Source organism: Tiliqua scincoides, chromosome 5, assembly GCF_035046505.1.
Source record: "Tiliqua scincoides isolate rTilSci1 chromosome 5, rTilSci1.hap2, whole genome shotgun sequence".
Classification (NCBI taxonomy): domain Eukaryota; kingdom Metazoa; phylum Chordata; class Lepidosauria; order Squamata; family Scincidae; genus Tiliqua; species Tiliqua scincoides.
Genome location: NC_089825.1, coordinates 119,587,477 through 119,611,050, shown reverse-complemented (window position 1 = coordinate 119,611,050; position 23,574 = coordinate 119,587,477). Strand labels below are relative to the sequence as shown.

Genomic DNA, 23,574 nt, shown 5'->3' with positions numbered 1-23,574 from the left:
TAAGTTCATCTTTAATATATTCATTTATGTAAACTTATGCAAATTTATTCAAATTTTAAATGTAAATTAATTCTTTTTTTTTCCCCGGCCCCCGACACAGTGTCAGAGAGCTGATGTGGCCCTCCTGCCAAAAACTTTGGACACCCCTGCTCTAGGAAATGAAGAATCGACTTTATAAGCTGTTTCTGCAACAGCCTCCAGTCTCCTTTAAAACCATTCAAGGGAACAACAGGACAGTAAAAAGGTGCAAGTCCCACTTTATGAAGAAAATTCAATAACTGATGTCCCTCACTGAAGGGGGGTGGTTCTGTCAGCCTGTTGCAGGAAAACTCAAAAGGGTCTTATGGCTTCTCAGAGACAAGCATTCTTCCTGCCCTAGAGCCCTTTAGTTCAGCCAAAGTTTTTCAAACGGCACTTAAGGTGATGCTAAATTATCCAGTATGCCCTTCCCTGTGGCCATCATCCTTCTCACAAGTAAAATGAGCCTATTGGCTGCAATCCTATGCACACTTTCCTTCGAGTAGACTCCAGTGACCACAACGGGATTTACGTCCGAGAAAACACACACCAAAACTGCACTGAAAAGGCCCTTTCCGCTGCTGACCGAAAGCTTCCTGTTTGTAGGCTCAGCCCGTTTTGCAGCTTCCCTTGTTCTGTATTGCAGCAAACTGGATTATCTCACATCTAATTTAGGGTCCGATCCTATACCCAGGCAGCACTAAGACACTTCTGCCCAGGCGCTGAGAACGTGGCACCGGCGCTGAGGCCCATGCCAGCCTGCATAGGGCCTCAGCACCAGGAAATCTCTGCCGAGTGGCCCGCAGTAGATGTTCCCGCCGGCAGCTGCCTGGCCCTATAGGATGCAGCAGCAGCCATTTCAGTGCCACCTTTTCCTCTGGACACCACCAGTGCAGATTTGGGCTATCAGCGTTTCTTGTCTCACCTTCACTTGTTCTGTCCAATCCTATCCATCAGAATCTGAGACTTCTCCATTATTTTGGAAAACACATTTTCCCCCATCCTTAACCCACTCCTCCTCTACCATGCCAGTAGTTTTAACAGTCATGTTTATATAAGCATCTAAAAAAACAGGTGCAATGTGAAAAACATTCCCATTTCTTCCCAAATCATCCCAAAGGGCAGCTTTGCCCGGAAAAACAAATACACACCAAGGGTCCATTATAAACAAACACACACTATCTTTGGATGTGTCCACTCTTGGCATCTTTCTATCTTTCAAAAGTTTGGATTGCTAACGTTATCCACCAATTATTTACAGGATTTCTTGGAACTACCAAAAGCCACTGATCTTGCCAATGGCTGAATTCAAGACACAACTGCTCTGATCCAATGAAGGAGAGACATACACATTAAGAGGGCATCTGCCCAGGCGTCATTTGTCAGGAAATGCACACCCAAATTTAGCTGTCGTCTACCTGCACTCCATTACTTTTCCTCAGGATCCAGTTAAGCACCCCAGCCTCGTTCTGCACAATTAAAAATATATCTTTTATAAAGCACAATTAGAACTGCATCAGAATGCTTCTTGACACCAATGGAAGCCAACAGTTCTCGTCCCGTGTAAGTAGAGATATATATTTTTTTAAATTATGACCTCAGCCTGACCAAACACTGGTATTTACCTGGTTTTAAACCTCTAGCTCTTTTCCACCATTAAGAACCCTGAACTATAAAAATAGCCTAATTAAATGTGATTTTGTTTTTCTATTCTTGAGTCTTTCCTAGTCTGTGAGAGCAGGCAAGGAAGATCAGCCTAGTCAGAAATTTATAGTAATTAGTATAATAATTTATTCCCATAATTCACTGCTCCAAAAAGCTCAGTGGGGTCATGGTGATCTAGTCATTGTCTCTGGCAGACCCAGAGATGCGAGAGCAAAATGCATCACCCCCATGATGGACCTCCTCCTATAACAGACCGTACAGAATCAATTGCAATATCGTACACGCAGCTAAATGCAATGGCACCCCCATCAACTTTATTTACTTATAGTAACAGTACAGATCACCCAACATATCATTAACAAAAAACCAGTGACCAACTTGATGACACTCACACAACTGAATAAGGGTTCTAGTATTACCTTGGATACATTGAAATTGTTTCCCTGCTGTGTCATAACAACACCTCATTGGCTCTTGGAAAAATCAGTCTCATTGGCCAGTTTTGAGTTAAGTAAATTCACTTTTTGTTCTGTTAAGGCAGTTGCGTTTTCTTTTTCTGGTTATTTGGCTATACCTTTTGATAGGATACAGACATTTCAGCATGGTTTGTTTCATTGCATTCTGCATTAAATTACCTATCAAACAATATGTAACATGATGGTATTATTCAGCAATACAAAGACTATCACGTTTTTGGTCAGTAGTGGTGTGCCCCCACCTGAGGTTATCACCTGGTGCGGTCCATACCCCCCCCTCCGCACCCCCTAGTGACATCACTGAGTAGACCAAACCCCTCCAAAGCTACATTCCAATGATCGACAGAATGATCTTCTCAACGGTTTCTGGGTAGAAACCCGGTTGATACCCAGATTTCTCCCATAATGTACTGCTTATGAAAGCAGTCGCAAATCCACGCAAAAAAGTCAGAAATGGGTGGCAAAACACTTAAATCATTTTAATTTTAAGTAGTTTTTGGTGCAAAAAGTGTATCTGATTCCGGAATAGTTTGAATTGGAAACTAGTTCTGAATCTCTAGCAGATGACGCTTCATTACACTATATCAGCACCAACACAGATCTGAAATATAAAGTTAAAAGGCAGACATTTTAAAACACTTATTGTTATTTAAACACTGATTTGAAATTTCTGTGCATTCATACTGTACATTCTTGGTAAATATGAACACCACGTGGTATTCATGTAAATAGTTTATATAGGAAAAAAGTTTATCTCCCTCTCTCCATATTGCACTGTAAAAGCAGGAAGCAGCTGAGTTCAGATTGAAGAAAAAGAAAGTGGAGATTATTTCAGTTTGGATATTCCTTTCTATCTCACAGAGAGTTTAGAAGAACTCTGGCTCAGAGTTCTTCTAAGTCCTAGATCTCCCTGATGTTGAGTGTTGCCCAGGATCATGGATCTTCAAAAGGAGCCGGCCAGTCCAGGCTCTGATGGAGTGAAAGGTAGAAGAGTCAAAGCTGTAGAACCGTATCATAAATACAACTGTGGTCATAGAGTGGTGGGCGGGGTGGGGGCCGACAGAGGTGTCCAGAGGGGCCACCCAGCCTTTGTCAAACCAGCAGGACCCAGTCACTGGCAACACGTCCATACTGCAGAGGAGACAAGAGAAAAACCTGTAAGCAGATTCTACACTGATGAAAGCCTCACCAAATGCTGAGCTGAAGGCCCTCCTAGGTGGGCAGGCCGGAGTGGCGCTAGCTCAGCAAAGCAGCCCATACAAGTTACGTCATAACAATGTCATGAGCTCATGCAGTTGATGCTGATGAGGCACAAGGGTGTGAAGCAGCCTGTAGAAAAGTGAGACAGTCACCCTCCCTAGCAACGAAGGCTCCTCTTGCCAGGCAGCCAGTCCAAGATCAGACCCGGCTCCTGCTACGCAGAAGCAACAATCTCTTGGTCTTTCATTCTTCCAGAGTAAAGTGGCAGGATAATTCCAGGCATGTCTACTCGATGTAAGTCCCATTGGGTTTACTGGCACTTTCTCCAGGTAAATACGTGCAAAATTGCAAACCCAATGTACAAAATTCCATTCTCTTTTTTTTTTTTACTTAAATATTTTTTTTAAATTTTAAACACTATATTTAAAAAAAAAACCCAATGCATAAAACACATACTATAACCTCAAAGAAAAATATACAGCAACAGCAAAGTAATAGTAGTAAATCTTATTTACTACTAGGTGGTACTTTCTTACCGGCGAGGATTCTGTTCACAGACCCCTTGCGGATACTGAATTCCTTGTGAAATTAAATCACATGGATTTTGGGACCCACTGAGCTCCGAACGCAACCGGGGCCTTGCTCCGGTAATGTCTGGAGCTGTTCTGAGGCCCATGGAGGCCTCACGTAGCCTTTATGGGCCTCAGAATGGCCTCTGGAGGTAAACGGAGAACAGCCCCAGTTGCCTCTGGATGCTTTAGGTTGGGCCGAATCTGGCTCAATGGGGTCTGGGGGGCCCCCGTTGAGCCAAAACCACAGATCCAAAATCCTTTGATAAATAGGTTCAACCTGTATATCTCTCTATCATCTATTTGAAAAAAAAAGAATAAAAATAAGTCTCCACCAGCCCTTCTTTTAATCTTCCATTATCTGAATTTTCTCCTCTACCTAATAATATATTTCTTCTTGTCCCTATTGATCAAAACCACAGATCATTATTTTGTTTTTTTTCCCTTTCATATGCAAAAAATCAACGAGTAGTTTCCAATTTTTCAAAACTGGATAAAGTTCATTCTCAGGGTAGGTTGGGAATACAAGCTCCAACTCAAAGCTACTTTGCCCTCTTGTGGCCAGACAGAAAACTCACAGGCCAGACCACCCACAGACGGACAGCGTTCTCCTTCGCTCCAAATTTAAAATGATCTTTAAAATGGAAATCAATTTCTTTACTCTGCTGATTTTACCTGAATATCTGTCAGCTCCTTCAGAAACCGTTGAGCAATCTCAGGCCCGTTCTCCATAGTGGGGATATGGTAATTCTAGTACAAGAAACAAAGAGAGATACATCATGGATGATGGGAGAAAAAACCCATGACTTGGGTAGACCAAAACGGCAATGGCCAAGACCGTCCCCCGCTCACCTTGCCCTGATAGAAGATTCTGTTCACAGGACAAACGACACATGCAGTGCCTGAACCAAACACTTCCTTGACCCTGTTCTCTTCCAGGCCTTTGATCAGGCTGGCCATTGTGATGATGTTCTCGGAAACTTTGAATTCCCCCTGAGTAGAAAAGAGATCCAACGTTTTTGTTTTAATTCGTTTGACAGCTACTTTAAAAAATAATAAAATCTCAAGTTTGGGGGGGGGGGTCAGCACTAAAATGATTCACAATAACAGTGCTTATTCACAAAAAGCACTGTTCCCCCCCATAAAAATCTCTGCACCCATTAAAAGCCATTTCTGCCCAACGTTGCATATATGCAAAGGGGAATCAAATGTGTGGGCTGGGAAGAAATGAGGAGGTTGGAACAGCAAGTCAGGAACAAACAAAATGCTTGCAATAAAATCCTGGTGAGAAGAATGAGTTTGTGAAGTTCTTTTCCACCCCGGTCCATTTCAGCTCTGCTCCAAACCTCTGGTCCCTGCCCCCCACCCACTCACCCATTTGCGTGCCAAATCTAAGAGGCTTTGCCGGACCACACCAGGAAGGATTATTCCATTCAATGGAGGAGTGACCAGTTCCAGATCTGGAAGGAAAAACAAGCAATTGCACATAGGCAGTGTGGTGTACATGCAGCAATTCTGCAGGAGTGCTGACCAGGCAAAGAACATTACACTGGGCACAGCCATCCAAGCAGACATACATAGGTTCATTGGTTAACCCGACAGAACTCGTGCAAGGAAAGCGCCCTACAGGTAGACCACAGCTGCAATACAAGGACATCTGCAAGAGGGATCTGAAGGCCTTAGGAGTGGACCTCAACAAGTGGGAAACCCTGGCCTCTGAGCGGCCCGCTTGGAGGCAGGCTGTGCAGCATGGCCTTTCCCAGTTTGAAGAGACACTTGGCCAACAGTCTGAGGCTAAGAGGCAAAGAAGGAAGGCCCATAGCCAGGGAGACAGACCAGGGACAGACTGTACTTGCTCCCAGTGTGGAAGGGATTGTCACTCCCGAATTGGCCTTTTCAGCCACACTAGACGCTGTTCCAGAACCACCTTTCAGAGCACGATACCATAGTCTTTCGAGACTGAAGGTTGCCAACTTAGGTTGTAATCATATACACACTTTCCCCTTAATGAGCACTACCGAACACAGTAGGATTTAAGCTTGCATAGGATTGAGCATAGGATTGAGACCTAATCAATCTATGACATCTGCATTTGATGAGTGCGTGCACTGCAACAGGCAGAAGAGACATTCCCCACATAAGCGGGAATGCCTCTATTATGAGTTTTACTGTATTTTCTTTTCCTGTTGTTAAGTGCCTTCATTTAAGTCTTTCTACACATAAAGCAGAAAGAAAAGGAAAAAAAGACATAATAAATAAGCAAAGAAATATGATGGTGCTTGCCTCAGCATCATTTATAAGTGCTTCTATTAACAATTACAGTAGATACTCACCTATAGAAAGTGAAACTTTTGCCAAGTAATCAAGCTCGAATTACCGCTTCGCCTTATCTCTGGGTCAATCAAAGGGCAAAGCCTTTCAACTCTGAAAAGTTTCCTTTCTCAAGGGCAGACAGGCGCCAAGTTTCTCAAGCAGCAGGCAGGCTTAGAAGCAATTTGTTTCTACAGCAACTGGGACCTTCCAACCAAAGTTAACCTTTTATTCTCCTTCCTTCTGCTGCAGCCTGGTTCTGCTTTGCAAATGCTTGCAAAGCAGGTCTGTTTTTTGAAACACCAGGATGGGACCCTCCTTCCCAGGCTACAATTCAGTGCACCATTACTTCAGAAGAACACCCATGGAAAGCAGAGGGACTACTTCTGAGTAAAAAGGGTTGAAAATATATGCAGCTGCATCTCTCTGATGCGAACTGAAATGCACACTCCCAGTTATGTGTTATGGGTTGTATGTAGTACGTAGAGCTTCTGGTTTAACACACCAGACATCTTAAAGGTGGATTTGATTCATGGTTCTCCTGCAGTGGTTCCCAACCTTTTTCACTTGCATATCCCTTGGCAGCCCATTCCATAAATTGTACCCTTCATATTAGCAAAATGTTTGTAATTAATAATACAAGCCCTCCGCTCCTCTATATGAAAGCCCAGACTTCATGTATTCATCACAGTGTTTTCTCTTTGTATCTGTTTGAAGAACAGAAGACTCTGCCTTTGCACTGTTTTGCACCAGAAGTGTGCTAAGAAATTCTGGGTGATTGATCACTTTCCATATTACGATGGAATATGTTTCAGCTTTTTTACTGTGCTGGTTTTCAATCACTGGTTCATACATGAATTGATGACCAAAAACTAGCTATTGGTGGGGCTTTCACAGTCAACTAGCTACCTCCCTTCCTGCCTTGCTGGTCCTTGCAAGGCATTCCTGTCTTGCAAGGCATTCTGGAGCATGACCTGCATTATGCCATTCTTTTTCAAGTACCCCTAAAGGTCCTATTGAGTGTCCGTGGGAGTACATGAATACCAGGTTGGGAACCACCGTTTTACTGGTATGTAGTTTATAGTGCACTTACTCTGATAGTGTTTACAAAAAGGTGGTGAAGAGCAGAATTTAAAAAGAATAAAAATGTATCTTATGATCTTTTACTACGTTTTAAATAAATTAGAGACTACAGTTCTTAGGTAACAATTAGTGGTGGGTTATTTTTCAGGATCTGGCCTCAAGTAAAATCAGACAAAACTATAGTCATACACCCCCCTAAGTTGAAACCCCGACTTATCCGAGGGTCATAGAAAATTCCATGATTGTTGGCTTAGAACCTGCCCTCGACTTACCTGTGGAATCAACTTATAGGCGAGAGTCTACGGCAGGGGTGCTCACACTTTTTTGGCTCGAGAGCTACTTTGAAACCCAGCAAGGCCCGGAGATCTACCAGAGTTTTTTTACAATGTTCGCGCCATCATAACATATAACATTTATGTGTACAATGTATGTTGGTGTACCTTGCATAATCGCATGAGCCAATATTGCACAACACAACATAATTAACTATAAACATTTTTTGTAATTACTTGAGTTTACTTTGATGACTTGCACTGAAGTGAATCAGCCAAGGAAGCATAGTCCGGACAGTAGCTGCTGACAGCCAGCCTCAAGCACACTTCCAAATGTTCATCAGTCATGGTGGAACGATACTTGGACTTAATGATCTTCATGTAGGAAAAGGCTGACTCACATAAATAAGTGGAGCCCTTCCTGCCTCAGGTGCTGTTATATCCCTGAGGGCCCTATTGCCTTCAAGTGGCTGCAGCTGTGCAGCACACTCTGCTGGATGCCCAGGCCTTACCCTTAAAGGGGCCACTGCTGACACCACATCTACCTCCTCACCAGATCTTCCTCGATTCCAATACAAGTGGGGGGGGGGCAGATCTCCATACTTACCAGTGCAAAAACAGGGGAAAGGTGTGGGGGAGGGAAGATCTCTATTTAGACATCACAGCAAGACCAGTGCAAAACCCCTTGCACACAGAACCAACAGATGGAAGTTGGGGGGGGGGGCAGATCTCCATACATACCAGTGCAAAAGCAGGGGAAAGGTAAGTCAGCCCCAGTAGAGTCAATGGGGCTCACTCCCAGGGATGTGTGGAAGGGAGAGACGCCTGCCAGCGTCTCACTCCCAGGGATGTGTGGAAGGGAGAGAAGCCTGCCAGCGTCTCCTCTCCCAGGGAGGAGCCTGCCAGGTGCTCACTCCCTGGGCTGGCTCCCTGGGCTCACAAGCCTGCCAGGGGCTCACTCCTAGGGATGTGTGGATGGGAGAGAAGCCTGCGATCAACTCATTTTGCCTCGCGATCGATATATTGAGCACCCCTGGTCTACGGTGATTCTCTTTTTTAAAGAGCTGCTAACCAATCAATTGGGGTCACATTGGTGTAAATCGAAAAATCTTTAAAAAACTCATCTCAATGATAAATTGATTAAACCCCGCAAAAGAGTCCAGAAGTCGTCCCTCACCTCCTTGCTCGTTTTTCCAGAACAGGAAGATATTCATGGTCCCAACTTCCGTGATCTGGTGGTCATCCCCGTAGAGCCACAAGACTTGCTGGCAATCCTCTTTGGTGGCCTCATTTTGTACATAGATGGTGGGACCATAGTTGCTGAGGGCAAAACAAGAGAAGGACAGAATCTGATCAAATGACAAGGCATTCATCTGATTAGCAATGGGTGCAGAGATAATCTTCTGACTCAGGAAAAGGTAGCATCAGATCTTAAAACAGAAGCCTCGTCCACTCAGTGGTGGGCCACTGTGATATATTGAAAACTGGACTAGATGGGCCTTTGGCCTGATCCAGCGGGGCTCTTCTTATGCTCTTACTCACCCGCCCAGTTTGCTGTTGCCAACGCCACCCATCCAGGCCCGAACAAAGCGAGGATCAGCCAGGAGAGAAATAGGGTTGAAGCTGCCGGTGGTGAAATAGGGGCCCACAGGGCACAGAATAACGTACAGCAAAGCATGGTTTGACCTGGCGACCCCCAAAGAAGGCTGCAGAGGGAGAAGCACAAGGTGAGATTTCGACAGTCAGAATGGATGGGAATCAACATGCAAGCAAATTCTGTGTTGAGGAACACTAGGGAAGTGGACACGGAAAACCGAAATCTAATCCAGGTTCATTTTGGGGTCCATGACTTTCTCTTAGTGATGGGGCACACGCAAGTGGGATTTTAGAAAGGAGAAGGAACAGAGGCAAATGAAGGCCCAGAAAGAAAGATATATAAACAGCTATCTGTATGAATAACTTTACATTTTTCAATTCTTATTTGACAAAATGGCTCCTCCACATGGGAGACCGAGCAGGAGACTAAAGGCCCAAACAAATGGTCCTGACTTTGTGGGAAAGAGTGGGAAAGAATGAAAAGTGGCCATCACAAGACACAGAATTAAATCCATTATACGATTTGTTTTCTGCTTCGTACCTCTTTTCTCCAGTTAAAAATAAAACAGTGCGGGGGGGGGGTTTCAAACTTTGTTGGGAAATTCACAGTTTGAAAGGAATGGATTCCAGGATCTCCAGGTGCAGTTGGGAAGAACCCCCTCTCTCCACAAAAACAAAGTGTGGTTACATATCCACTGTGCTCATCAAAATCAAAACTCCAAATTATGCAAAAATGATGTATAGGTTAGTGGTTGTACCTTAATTATAGTGCAGCGTGCTGAAGAGGAACTAGGAAGAGCACGCTGGGCAACACAGAACTCTTCACAGACTCTCAGTGTGATCTAGTTTACACAATGTTGTGAGGAAAACATCGAGCCTGGCAGGGAAGAACCGTGAATGCTTCACTAAGTTTCTTGCAGGATGGGCAGACAGAAATAGAGTATAATAAATAATCCTGCGGTGAAGCTAATTTGTATAAAATTACTAGTGTTGTATTTTTTTTTAACCTGCTTCTTCTATTCAAAAGGAAGGATAAGCCATTTATTTTTCTCCGAGAACTTTTTAACTAATAATGAGGAGGAGCTATTTTTTGTTACATAGTACCATCAGTCCATGGTGCAAGAAAAATATAGGGCCATGCCCCAAGGAGCTTACAATTTAAAACTGCATGTCGGAGAGAAACAACAGAGGGAGGGTGCCTTTCCTCAACGCTGGAAAGTCTGCTCAAGAACGTCTCCAGGCTGCCAAAAGTTTACTAACTATTAGTCACATGTTTTCAAACAGCCATGAGCCCTTTAAACTTGTTTTTTTTTTTAAGAGTTGAGATTCCCATCATGCTGAATTCTTCAGAAGAGTGCCAAATCCCATACTCAGGCGGCACAATCGTGAAAGCACAGTGTATACCTTGCCCCAACTACAGCTGTTTTTGTTGCTCAGTATCTAGTCTCCAGACTCTGGTCTTACAAGCAGTAGGCACTAGCTGGGAAGACCAGGTTTTTTTCAAAAGGGGCAAACTTAAGGGGCAACTGCTGTCTTTGAGCCGCCTGGGGATTTAAGTCTAAAGGGGCTGGAGCCTGGGAAGGCAGGTACCCACCTCAGTACCAATGAAAGTGGGCCGGATGTAGAGGCTGGCAGTGTCTGAGTGAGGAACCCAATCCTGGTCCACAGAGATTAGCTGTCGGATGCACTCAAGGAGCTCAGTTTGGTCAAAGGTCTGTGCAAACAGGAAGGAGAGAGAGACAAGAAAGATGAGGGACGCTGTTCCCCTGGTTTCTCAGCGCCCCAAACACCTCAGACCTGTGGGGCCAGCAACTTTCTCAATCCCCTTTTCTTTCTTGGCACTTTCTGACTTTTTTTTTTTTAAAGCACTTAAAGTAGCTAACAAATCTTTCACAAAATATGAGAGAGATGAAAAAGAAAGCATGAAGTGCAAAGCAACAATTTAGCAACTTCACTGCACCTCACCACAACACTGTCGGAACGTAACCTAAACAGCTAAGGGGCACTTGAAAGCCCTGCCAGAATACAAACGGTTTTCATGACCTGCCAAAGACAGGTAGTGACCAAGTCAGGTGGACCTCCTTTGGGTGGTGTTCTGTAATGTTGTTGCCAGGTAAGGACCCAGCCGACCCACCCACCCGCCCTACTTCTGACAGCAGAAGGACACAGGGCTTGTGCATTTGTGCTTGTCTTCATTCAGTACTCCCCCACACACACCCCAGAGAACAAGCACACTCTTATCTCATCATAGGAATCCTGATCCCCCAGCTGCCCCACCCCATCCCAGGAGATCCAATAGAAGGTTCCTTCTCTTTCCAACTTCTGGCATAAGCTGAAAATGGCAAGCATGTGCACCCACCAGCGATGTGCACTGGTATCCTCATTGCAGCAGCACATAAGTGGTCACAGCAGCACTTCCGCCAGTGGAATACTTCCTTAGAACTGGGCCCTAAAGGCCCAATCCTTTCCAACTTACCAGCACTGAGGCAGCTGCAGTGCATCCCTGAGGTAAACAAACATTCCCTCTCCTTGAGGAGGCCTCCATGACTGCTCTCCCGCCACAGGAACCCCATTTGGCACTGTTGCATCAGCCCTGAAAAGTTGGATAGTATTGGGCCTTAAGCCTCATTAATTTCAGGATTTACTATCTTTGGATACTGCCTTGCTGGGAAGGGCATATTTACACACAATGAAGAACAAGTTGCTGTTGGTTATCGGCAAGAGGAAGGTGGGGGGGTGCTTAGGGGCATACATACGGGAAGGCATATACGGACAGCAGACCGAAACATGCGTTGCATGTTCATCGTGGGACGAAAAATTCGGATACGCTTGTCTGGACCCCGGAAAGCCTTCATCCCCTCAAAGAGCTAAATGGAAAAACAAGAGAGTCATGTGGAGGAAGCAGGTTGTTCGTTCAGTTACACCTCCAGTCCCCGTCCCCCCCCCCACGTGCACACACTCAAGAGGCACCTGCTTCCAGGCTTAAGGAAGTGGTGCCTCTTTCTAGAGCAGGGGTGGGCAAACTTTCAACTTTAGGGACCCTGAGCCTTTAACAATTGTGTAGGAGAGAGAATGTCTTCTATGAGATGACAAACTGCAGCTGCTGAAACCCCCTCGGCTATACAATTGTTAAAGCTTGCTAAGCAGGGCCAGGCCTGGTTAGTAGTTGGATGGGAGACCGCCTGGGAATACTGGGTGCTGTAGGCTTATACCATAGTCTTTCGAGACTGAAGGTTGCCAACCAGGATCCCTAAAGTTGAAAGTTTGCCCACCCCTGTTCTAGAGGGAGCCATTACCTCTACAGAGTAGTGCAAGGCCGAAGTGGCTGGGTGGAGAGAGAGATTCTGAAAGGGTTTGATGTGCGGCTTTCCCCAGCCTTTCTCCTGGCTCCATTCCACAGTGAGCATGTGGTCGGTGAAATTTTTGCCAAAGACCAGCTTCCCGGGGTCCGGTTTGGGATTTGGGTGCTTGCTCAATTCAATCTGAAGATCCGACGCCTAAAACAAAACCCAGGTGGTATTAGACTCTGACATCTAAGGATTGGAGTGTCCTCAGATACTGTTTTTATTATCGGCTCCTATAGCAGATTACAAAATATCCAAAGATCCAATGTTAGGAGAGATTTTGCAGCAAGGGGGAGGTTTTGCTTTCTGGCAGATGGTGACGCAATTCAGGTTCCAGGCTCCTTCCTTCAGAGCAAAGGAGATGGACCCTAAGTATCTATGGAGGATCCATTACAGGATCCCCATGAATACCGAATTCCTCAGATAATGGAATCTTTGGCTGGAGGGTCTCAGGACACTTCCAGTCGTGACTGGAAGTCACTGGTGTGAACTGCAAAGGATTTCCGGTCGCATCCAGGAACCCTTCTGAGGCAATGCATGGCCGCCCCACGCCTCAGAACACCTCCCAGATGCACTTCTGGTCATGCCCAGGAGGTCCTCTGAAGCCCTCCGGCTGCGGTCTCAGCATCCACAGATACTGAAATCTGTGGATGCAAAGCCCGTGGATAAGAATCACCCACCATAGCTGCCAATGGATACAAACAGGGCTTTTTTTGTAATAGAACGCACCGGAACAGCGTTCCGGCACCTTTTTCCCCCCACTAGCTCCACCCCTTTTCCCCATCAGCTCCACCCCTTTTTTGTTTTTGCACTGCTGGCTAGGGCGGGATTTGAACCTCCAACCCTGTGCTCCACAGCTCAGCACTCTCTCCATTGGGCTATAGGAACTCCTGTAGTCAAAAGTGCTTTTTGCACTGCTGGCAACGGCAGGATTCAAACCTCTGACCTTGTGTTCTACAGCCCAGCACCCTCTCCATTGGGCTATAGGAACTCCTATAGTCAAAGTGTTCAGAACTAGTATCTAAGGTCTTGAACCCAGCTGGTGGCCATCAGCACCTCAAGTATTAGTTCCAAACACTAAGAGCTCCTATGGCTCAATTTCTAAAGTGCTGGTCTGTGGAGCCAGAGCTTGGGGATTCAAATCCCCATAAAAAATAATTTTTTTTTTTTTTAAGGTGGGGAGGTAAATAAATAAATAAAAGATTAACAAGTGAGTTCCTGCACTTTTTTTTTTTACAAAAAAAAAAGCACTGGATACAAGGATAACCTAATAGGAAAGATGCAATGCAGCCCACCTGTTGATCTAAAGGTCTTCTGAGATCATCCTTCCTTGACTGAAGCACTAGACCCAACTTCCTGAGAACCTGGACCTCTATCTATTACATTTGTTACGCAGCTCTTATTCTAGAAATTCAATGAGGTCTACATATAGTCCTTTTCCCTCTCCTCGCCCCACCCCATTTATCCTCACACAAATTCTGCAAGCCAGGTTAAGCTGAAAGAAAGTGGCTGGAACCTAAGGTCAGCCAATAAGCATTGGGTGGAGTGGGAATTTGAGCTGGGTTCCCTTGGTTCTTTTCAGGCACTAAATAATACACTGATTGTTTGCTTCCAGCTTCCAACATAGGCAAACACAACACACTTTTTAAACTCGCTAGATTGGTGTTCTTCAACTGCTGGAACTGGAACCAACAAGTGGGGACCAACAATGCAGGGGGGTCATGCACCACCAATAGTACTGCTGTGTGCTGTTTTGGAGGTGGTTTTAAAAATGTTAATACAAACAAATGAAATATTTAGTCGTGCATAATTTGTATATTGCTTCAACCAGACCTTTACTAGGGCTAGAATCTTGCTTTATCCGTTACTAAGTAAAAGTTGCAATTCCCACTACAGTGAGTTCATACTCTGCCTACACCTTCCTAGCATGGAAGAGGTCCCATTCAAATCAAGAGCTTAGCCAACAAATATTCTCACCTTGAAGGAAGCACTTAAAAATCTCCGAGGGCCAAGAAGTGAAGCCAGGGCATTGTGAGACTTTACTCTCAATATCTATAAGGCAACAGAAAGAAAGGTGAATGAAGAATTCTATCCTTACTGTGATGTAAGGGGGACTGGGAGTGCCCCACAAGTCCCAGCAGCTCAGTGACCACAAAGAAAGGATGTCCGCTAAAAATTAATCCAGAGATGGTTGGCAACCTTCAGTCTCGAAAGACTATGGTATAAGCCTACAGCACCTGGTATTCCCAGGCGGTCTCCCATCCAAGTACTAACCAGACCTGACCCTGCTTAGCTTCCAAGATCAGACAAGATCAGGGATGTGCAGGGTAACAGCTGCTGCACTATAAGCTTCCTGTTTACTCAGAGGTAAACCTTGCAGTGCTCAAGGGATGTAATTTCCAGGGAAGTGGAGTGTTTTAACTCCTTTTGTAATCTACAGTTGCTTTTAATATTGCTGCCACCTTGGGATGGTTCTACCTCAAGGGGTGGGGAAAAAATATAAATAAATAAAAATCTATTTCTGGGGAGGGGCTGAAGCCCAGTGGCAGAACACTTGCTTTGCACCGTGAAGATCTCAAGTGTAATCATTGGTATCTACACCCCAAGAGGATCTCAGGGACTGGGACCAGGAATGGCCTTTGTCTGAGTCCCTGGTGAGCTGCCTGTCACTCAGAGCATAATACTGAGCTAGAGGGGTGGCTGGATGGACTAGTGGTCTGACTCAGCCCAAGACAGTTTCATGTGTTTACACTGTGACTCCTGGTGGAAGGCAACAAGCCCAGAGGAGTGACTCTCACAGAAGTGGGACAGCAATTCTGCTGAGCCTCTAACATAAGTAAGCAATTCTGCTGAGCCTCTAACATGAGTAAGACAAAAAAGCCCCCAAAACCTCTCCCCTCCAAACAGAGACGTGCTAATCTATGTTCGACAATTGTCCATTCTCTTTAGGCAAACAGCTGCAGTTAATGTGTAATCCACAAACACCAGAGAAACCAAGGAAGAGAGGCCTTCTGGGATCTAAGTAGGCAACGTCCCATTATATAGAGGGGGCAGAAGATCTAGCCCTGTCCTAGGCTTTTTGGGTGCCTCTCCTGCACTGATAACCAGCCTCCCTGGTTTCAAAAGAGTTTCCTTCATTGCTATGCTGAGCAAGATTAGTGCAAGAGGGACACAAAGCAGGTAATTGACAACTCAAGCGTGGGAACACTGCTATTTCTGATTTCTGCTGAGGTGGGCATTCTCCAATCAGAGGCAGAATAGAACTTAACCCTTGCTCCCTTCCCTTCTCCCCCCACTTTTTCTCTTTTAATCTTCCCCAGGGTTGAACTTCAGCCCCTGTTGCGAATCACAGCAGGCAAGGACGGAAAGGAGAAGGAACCAGTAGCTACAGAAAAGGAAAGACTTTCCTTCTGCAAGATACTTCTGTTTTAGAATAGACGCTGAAAAAGAAGAAAGTCTTAAGGAGGTAAGTTTGCATGAATTTGGATTCCAAGATTCCAAGATAATCCCCCACCCTGATCAAGAATTGTGTAGTTCATGGAGAAGAAGCCAGACAGTGATTAAAATCTCAAGGGTGAAGAAAGGAAAACGATATATTTCAGTGAATCAACGTCTTTTAGTATATGCAAGTTTTAAAACAGCATAGAAGTCTTCATCAGGGTACAATCTGTTCATACTGGATTCCCATCAATTAAAGGGAATTTGATGAGTTATAGCTTTTGGCGGTTCAGAGGGGAAGCTTCCCACTTTCAGAGAAAGATTCCAATGTGCATGCTTACCTGGAATTAAGTCCCACTATTCAGTGGAGCTTACTCCCAAATAAGTGTGTATAGGATTGCAGCTCAAGATTACACTGACTTGGGGGGTTAAGCTCATGAAAAATGTTTTAAATCAGTTCCATGCAATTTTTCTTGGAAAATGTAGCGACTCAACCAATAACATGCATACCCCACTTTCTCTCCTTGGAGCCCAGCATGGTACTACATGGATGTTGATGATTCCATTTTAGCCTCCCCATAACCCTGCCACGTAAGCGAGAGCTGCAAAACTGGGCGGGGATTTGAACTTTGGTCTTTCTGCCCCAAATCCAACACTCTAACCACTATGCTGCAGTGTTCCAGCCTTACCCACAATCATTTTGATATGTAGAAAGAGAGCTTAGAAATCCAAGCCTCAGAAGATTGAGAGCATCAGATTACCCTGTTTTCCAAGCATTTCAAATCGGGGAAGATTTAAAAGCCAGAACCAGAGGGGGAGGCGTCTGTTTCGGAGACAGGAAGAAATGGCAGCAGCAAGAAAGAAGGGAACTGGGTTATACCCTGTAACGGTCTTGTATCATTGAATTGAAGAACTCTGACAAGGGAGAGCAAATACTCTATCAAGCTAGAGGGGAGTCCACCCACTCAGCACTGCTAGGAGATATTCACATGCCTGAGTTGCAGGAAAGTCAGAAGGGGCCTTGTTCCCTTAGCTCCCATTTTTTAGAAGGCTACAGAGGGGCAATGATTGGTCTAAATTGAAAGGAGACAGGGATGGGGCTTGTAGATTTCATTAAGTTCCCCCCACTTCCTAATTTTTCAAGTTCTGTTTGTGCTATTGATTGGATACCTGTGTCAGAATAGAGACTCTCTAACTTTTCCATGCATATGTGTTTTCCTACACACTAAATGGGAAAATAAATCCCACTCCTTTTCAGCTAATCGCTACCAGAAGCTTGGCCTTAGAACAGAAGATTCCCAAACTTCTGATAGTGGCAGCGCACACTTTTCCGGAACTAAAATGGAAAGTGTGCTGCCCCCTTGTACTTCCAAAGAAGAAGGAATTCACAGTGGCCACAACGGCTTCTCCTTTCTGTTCCTGAATGAGATGCTGTTCTGAGTCCACCTTCTGGAGGCCAGGTCAGATCAGCAACTCATGCAGAGCTGCAAAAGGCAGTCTCGCCCAAGTGAGTCATTTGGCTGAGCTTCTCTAGACTGAGAGTAAATGAACAATGTAAATCACACCTAAAGAACATGAGTGGTCCTGGCTCACATTGAAGGTCCATGAGACCAGCATCCTGCAGTGGCCTACCAGGTCTCTGTGGTTGAGCCTGCCAGCCAGGCCTGAAGGCAATAGCCTTCCCCTACCGTTTGCCTCCCCAGTAACTGGTATTCAGCAACACACTGCCTTGGGACATGGAGGCTCCATGTAGCCATCACAGCCAATGGTGCAAAAAAGCAGCTGTCTAGGAAGTGGGACTTTTGGAATGAATCCAATTAAGGATGCAGACAACTTTTCAACAGCAGGGGGCAGCAAGAGGCAAGCAACGCAGGAAAGCCTTGGCTGCAAAAAAACATGTACAGCTTATTGGGGCCAAGTACAGGCAGCACAGCTGAGATTTGCTATGATCTTCAACTCACACCCTCCCTTCCATGTGCTGGATTCTGCCACAAAGCCTGGTGATGGACATTGGCTCTAATGGCTTGCAAAGCCTTTATGGCTAGAAAAACCTTCCATTGTCAGAGGCGGTATACGCCTGAATTCATTGCTGGGGGCTCAATACGTTTGTGTGCCCTGCATCAAGAACCTGTTCTTTGTGCCCTTGAGGAAGGCTGAAACGAAAACACACCGAGCAGGCTTGTACCTATAAGTCAGTAACTCCGGCTCTGAGCAGCTGTCTGAGCCCTAAACTATTTCCCTGAATCTATTTTTCCAATAATGTTGGAATTCTAAAGTAGGACTCAATGGGGGGGGGGGGGGAATAAACATGCAGGAAGGAAAGAGGTGTTTTTCTTTGTACTCAAGAGGACTAGAAAGTTGCTGTTATTTCTAAATGGAATCCAAGATTCTCAAGCTCTTACATTCCAGGCCAGAAGAAGATTCTAAACAATGCTTGTGAGTGGAATAGCACAGAGACCAGCAGACAAGTGGCCACAAGACTCAAGGGACCAACTAAACCAGTTTCTTCCCTCTAAAAGGGTGCCTAGGATCCGAGCCAAAGCAGGCACAAACATCTCCCCCTTGCCTGAGGGCACTGCTCTGAACTGAAAAAGAAAAACAAGCATACATGGTAAGAGCTTTGAATGATTCTGGTTAGCCTTTCAAGAAAAACCAGGATCAAGCCATTACAATCTCAAAATGTCAGGGTGGGGTAGGGGGAGGGAAGCAGGAGAGACTGCAGTTGGGGACCCAGTTACATAAGAACTGCTATCTGGTACGGGGAGCTCATAGCTCAGGCAAATAGGAGCTGAGCTGACATCCCACTTCAGGCATGGACGATTCTACGGCCTCAGTTTGCCATCTGTAAAATGGTCTCCTAGCCACCTGAGCACTCCACCTTACTAGTTTCTCTCCCTCTCTGCTTCTTGGCTGTTCTTCCATCTCGCTTTAAACTACAGACCGCCATCTGGTAGGCCTCTGACAGCATCTGGTAGGCATCACTGAAAAAGCTGCGGAAGGGTAACCCACTTTATACCAGACATGAAACGTCTGCATTAGTTCATTAGTTAGACATTAGAAATGCTCTGCATTTGAGCATTAGTTCAACCACTAATTAAGGGAATTAGGGAGAAAACGAGGGATTACAAGGGCTTATTTACAACCACTAGGAGGTTTAATGATTTCTCATTTTAAAAAAAGGGCATGAGGCACAAAACCAGGCTAGCTTGCCCAAAGGAAATGCAATACTCCAAATTAGTGTGGGGGAGGGGAGAGGGGAATCAACCTTTAACAGCCTCGATTTTCCCCTTGCCTCTGTCAGTTTGGACCTATTAGCATCTACTTCCTCGTGTGTGAATATCCACACCCCTAAATCTGCTAACATCCCCTATCACATGCACAAACACAGCGTAGTATATTTTGTTCAGTAGAATTTTTCTTCACTGATCCCATGGGCTGTTCCAGGTGGCTGGAAGACAGGGCACTAACAGGCAGCTGGCAGGTGGCTACTTGCAGTCAGATGGCACAGAGGCTGCTTCTGCTGGGTGAGTGGACTATAGCATCGCTAACCCACATTTTGGTGGGGGTTTTGGTGATGCCACAACAGGAGGCCTTTTCCTGCAGGTGGAAGTGGCCACCACACAGTCACACATAAGGTGGTCTCCCCATATGGGAGTTTGTCCATCTGTCTGACGCACAGCAGGAAGAGAACAATGGCTAGGAATCGGGCACTGCAGCTTGCAATCTCTTCCCTTGAAAGATGTTAGAATTGGATGCGGAGAAGAGAGTCCTTATGAAAGACAGTGTGGTGTAGTGGTTAGAGTGCCAGGCTGAGGCTGAGGAGATTGGGTTACAGATCAGTTCACAGTATGGCTTAAGACCAGTCAATCTCTCCACAGAGCCTACCTCAAATGGTTGTTGTGAAGATAAAATGGGGGAAAACCTTATCCCTGACCCAAGGTCCATGGAGAAAGAAAGGGGTAAAAATCTAAGAAATTACACCAATTATAATTAGTTGTACTACTATTCCTCTGTGAATTTCCCTTTCGCCCTCCTTCCCTCAAGCTGGGAGGATGTCCCTTGGGGAATGATTTTTCACTTAAAGTCTGCAATAATCTGCCACTGAACCTACTCCTTACAGTGGTAAACAAGCTGCACTGAAAAGTAATATCCACATCAGGATCGATTTTCCCATCAACAGACCATTCCTTACTAAAAATAATTATATGCACTGCAAGACTCAGATCCTAGGACTGGAATAAAAGAAACAAATGTATGTAAAAGATGGAGATGTGTGCCAACCGAGAACTGGCAAATAATGCACATTTGATGTGCATTAAATCTTATGCCCAGGTGTGAAGGATATGCATTAAAGTGTTTTTTTAATTTGGTATGTCCACACTTCTTCTTTGGCTCCCTTTATTTTTTTTCCACCTTTTTCTTCTTCTCTCCAGGAAGTCTAAACAAAAACAAGAAACTGGCAGCCGTGACAACAGGGCAACAACCTTAGATGACTGGGTTGTGGGTCATGACCCACCAGATGAAACATCAGTGACAGAATGTTGCATTTGAGATTCCTTTGCCTGGGGGCTTTAGCTTATTGGTGTGCAGCAGACGCAGCCAGGCTGCTAAGCAATACCCTAGCCTTGGAGAGGCAACAAGAGCATAGAAGAAGTGCTCAATGGCCGTGACAACGCTGACTCTTGGCCCTGCAGTATTCCAGAACATGGATACCAGTGTTCCTCTTATTGACCATGAGAACAATGGATAACACTCCTCCAGCAGAAACCTGGTGTGAGCCTGTGAACACAATTGGCTCAGTTTATTAGGAAGTTTCAGTTCCCACAAGATGCATGTCAGAAAGTCAGAGAAGAAAAATGAAGCGAAGAGAGAACACAGTGTTCCAGGTAAGGATATCGTGCCAACTTATATAAAGAAAGCTTGTGCTGTGCTGCCAAGTGATTGTGGTAGGAAATGGGGGCGGTTCCACCATTGGGAGAGGTCAGGAAGTTAACAAGGAAAAGATTCCATATAGACTAGCTGTGAAGGTCTGATTAAGTGCCTTCAGGGAACTTTGAAAAGCAGTTAAGAAAGCATCATTCTGGCCCTCACTAACCAAATGCAGAATGGCACTGTAACAGTCAAAGCCTCAGGGTGCAATCCTATACACACTTCCCTGGGAGTAAGCCCCACTGAGTACAATGGTACTTACTTTTGAGTAAACATGCATAGGATTACGATGCAGGTCTGTGAGGGTTTCTTAGAAAAAGATTTACAGATGGAGGGAGACTTTCACAGGTATCCCAAGACTAGAGGAGCTGATCAGAAGGGACACCATCTATTCCTGCTTAATGTAACAGAGACTATTTTTAGGGTTCAAGGAGCATCTGTTTTAGGATTGCCTACCTGGGAGTATGTTTTAGGGTTGCCTCCAGGCACAGGTGGGTATGCCAAATTTTTGGAGGTGTTTTTACCTTACTCAGAAGCAAGCCCATTGTGTTCAGTAAAACTTAGACTGTAATGCTATCTTACTAGATAGAAACAAACACCTCTACATATTTCTAATAGGGCTTCAAAGAAACAAATGAGGAGTCAGTTATTTCCTCCTAACTGACACTTTTATTACTCTTATCAAGCCCAGATGTCTTACCCAGAAGTCATAAGTATATTTACTCAGAAATGTCCCAATGGCCTCCATTGGATTTACTCTCTGGTAAGCGTGCTTAAGACTGCAGCCATAAGCATCTATAAACCCTTAAACTTATATTATCCATACCTATATAGATAGTCATCAGTGAAGGAAACTGGTATGAGGTTTCTCTGGCTGAAGGAAGGGGCTAACCAGGACACTCCGTGTGCAGGGGTATCAACCTGCAACCCTAGTATACGCTCTTACCTAGGAGTAGGTTCCATTTACTAGAATGGGGCTTACTTCTGAGTAGACATGCATAAGATGTGCACTGCATCTGTTGGATAGAGAGGAGATGGGGTGGCCAGAGGCTGTTTGTTCCACCTGCCTGGCTCTGAAGTAAGGAGCTAGCCAGGACACTCCTCTTTCCATATGCAGGGCTACACTGTACCCTCTTACTTAGGAGTAGATTCCACTGACTAGAATGGGGCTTACTTCTGAGTAGACATGATGTGCATCCTTTGGATGGAAAGGAGATGGGGTGGCCAGAGGCTGTGTGTTCCATCTGCCTGGCTCTAACTGAGGGAGGGGGCTATCCTCTTGCCATATGCAGGGCTATACTGTACACTCTTACTTAGGAGCAGGTTCCATTGACTAGACTGGGGCTTACTTCTGAGTAGACATGTTTACTGCATCTGTTGGATGGAGAGAAGAAGGGGTGGCCAGAAGGGTGTGTTCCACCTGCCTGGCTCTAAGTGAGGGAGGGGGCTATCCTCTTTACTGTACTGTACACTCTTACTTAGGAGTTGGTTCCATTAACTTGAAAGGGGTTTACTTCTGAGTAGTAGGTTGCACCTCAACTGTTGGGATGGAGAGAAGATGGGGTGGCCAAAGGCTGTGTGTTTGTCCCACCAGCCTGGCTCTAACTGAGGGAAAGGGCTAGCCAGGACACTCCTCTTTCCATATGTAGGGCTATATTGTCCACTCTTACATAGGAGTAGGTTCCATTGACTTGAAAGGGGTTTACTTCTGAGTAGACAGGCCCAGGATTTGCACCTCAACTGTTGGGATGGAGAGGAGGTGGGGATGGCCAGAGGCTTCCACCAGCCTGGCTCTAACTGAGAGAGGGGGCTGCAGCCTGGTGAGCTAGATAAGTGTTTGCAGGATGAATAAACCAGAGCTGGGAGGGGGCAATGACCTGGGTGGGTGGGTGGGTGGGAGGGGGGTCAGATCAGGGTTCCCTGGAAAGGAGGGGGGAAGAAGCCAGCTGCTTCCCCACATTTGGCTGGCTGGGGGAACCATGTCATAGAGGGGGCTGCCTGGGGCAGAGGGAGGAAGGGGGCTGCTGCTTCCAATGGGGCAGCCACGTTTCCACCCGGAGCTCTTTAAGGGAAGGACCAAGCCCAAGACCCCCAGCACCCGGAAGAGCAGCTCCCCCCTTGCACTAGGGCAAGGGCTGGGGAGGGGAAGGGGAGGGCTCCCCCCGCCACTTACCCTCCGAAGCACCCGCGCGAACCCCATTCCAGCTGCCATTCTGGGACTGGTGCGCTGCCTAATGGGGACGGGCGGGGCGGGGGGGAGAAGGCTCCGTGGCAGAAGGTTCCGCCTCCAGCCCCACCCCTGTTTGCCTGCGAAAGGCCAGGCGGGCTGGGAGCCTCTGCTCTGCTGTGCGGGGGTGGGGAGGAGACAGTGCCTCTGAGCACGTGCAGAGTGTTTTTTTTTCCTGCCAGGGCCCCTAAAGCCAGGGACCCTCCAGTGAATGACAGCACGATGCCTGCCTACTCAGAAGTAGGTCTCATTGCATTCAGTGGGGCTTACTTCCAGGTAAGGGGGCAGCTGGAAGCACTCCAGACCAAGAGGCCCCCTCCCTCCTGCCTCATCTGCCACTCACTTCTTCTCTCTCACTAGCACTACCTATAAGGTGACTGAAGTTCTAGGTCTAAGGCTGCAATCCTGACCACACTTTCCTGAGAGTAAGCCCCATGGAACAAAATA

The 23,574-nt window shown here is 45.8% G+C and overlaps 1 protein-coding gene across 1 annotated transcript; it reads right to left on the bottom strand.

The window, feature by feature from the left end:
* Nucleotides 1-1,975: 1,975 nt before the first annotated feature.
* Nucleotides 1,976-23,131, bottom strand: BCAT2 (branched chain amino acid transaminase 2). Its single transcript, XM_066627391.1, has 11 exons — nt 23,074-23,131; nt 14,511-14,585; nt 12,486-12,686; nt 11,946-12,056; nt 10,784-10,903; nt 9,136-9,299; nt 8,771-8,913; nt 5,303-5,388; nt 4,781-4,921; nt 4,604-4,678; nt 1,976-3,290 (listed from the first exon to the last, which is right to left on the bottom strand). The coding sequence occupies exons 1-11, from the start codon at nt 23,110-23,112 to the stop codon at nt 3,252-3,254; spliced, it is 1,194 nt and encodes a 397-aa protein (XP_066483488.1). The 5' UTR covers nt 23,113-23,131; the 3' UTR covers nt 1,976-3,251.
* Nucleotides 23,132-23,574: the final 443 nt, after the last annotated feature.

What these genes read in the sequence shown, in the direction of transcription:
- BCAT2 (XM_066627391.1), bottom strand. Translation starts at nt 23,112, where the DNA reads ATGGCAGCTGGAATGGGGTTCGCGCGGGTGCTTCGGAGG. An exon ending in TCGCGCGGGTGCTTCGGAGG is followed by an intron (nt 14,586 to 23,073) that starts GTAAGTGGCGGG and finishes GTTGCCTTATAG; the next exon opens with ATATTGAGAGTAAAGTCTCA. An exon ending in CTGGAAAAACGAGCAAGGAG is followed by an intron (nt 5,389 to 8,770) that starts GTGAGGGACGAC and finishes TTTTCCTTCCAG; the next exon opens with ATCTGGAACTGGTCACTCCT.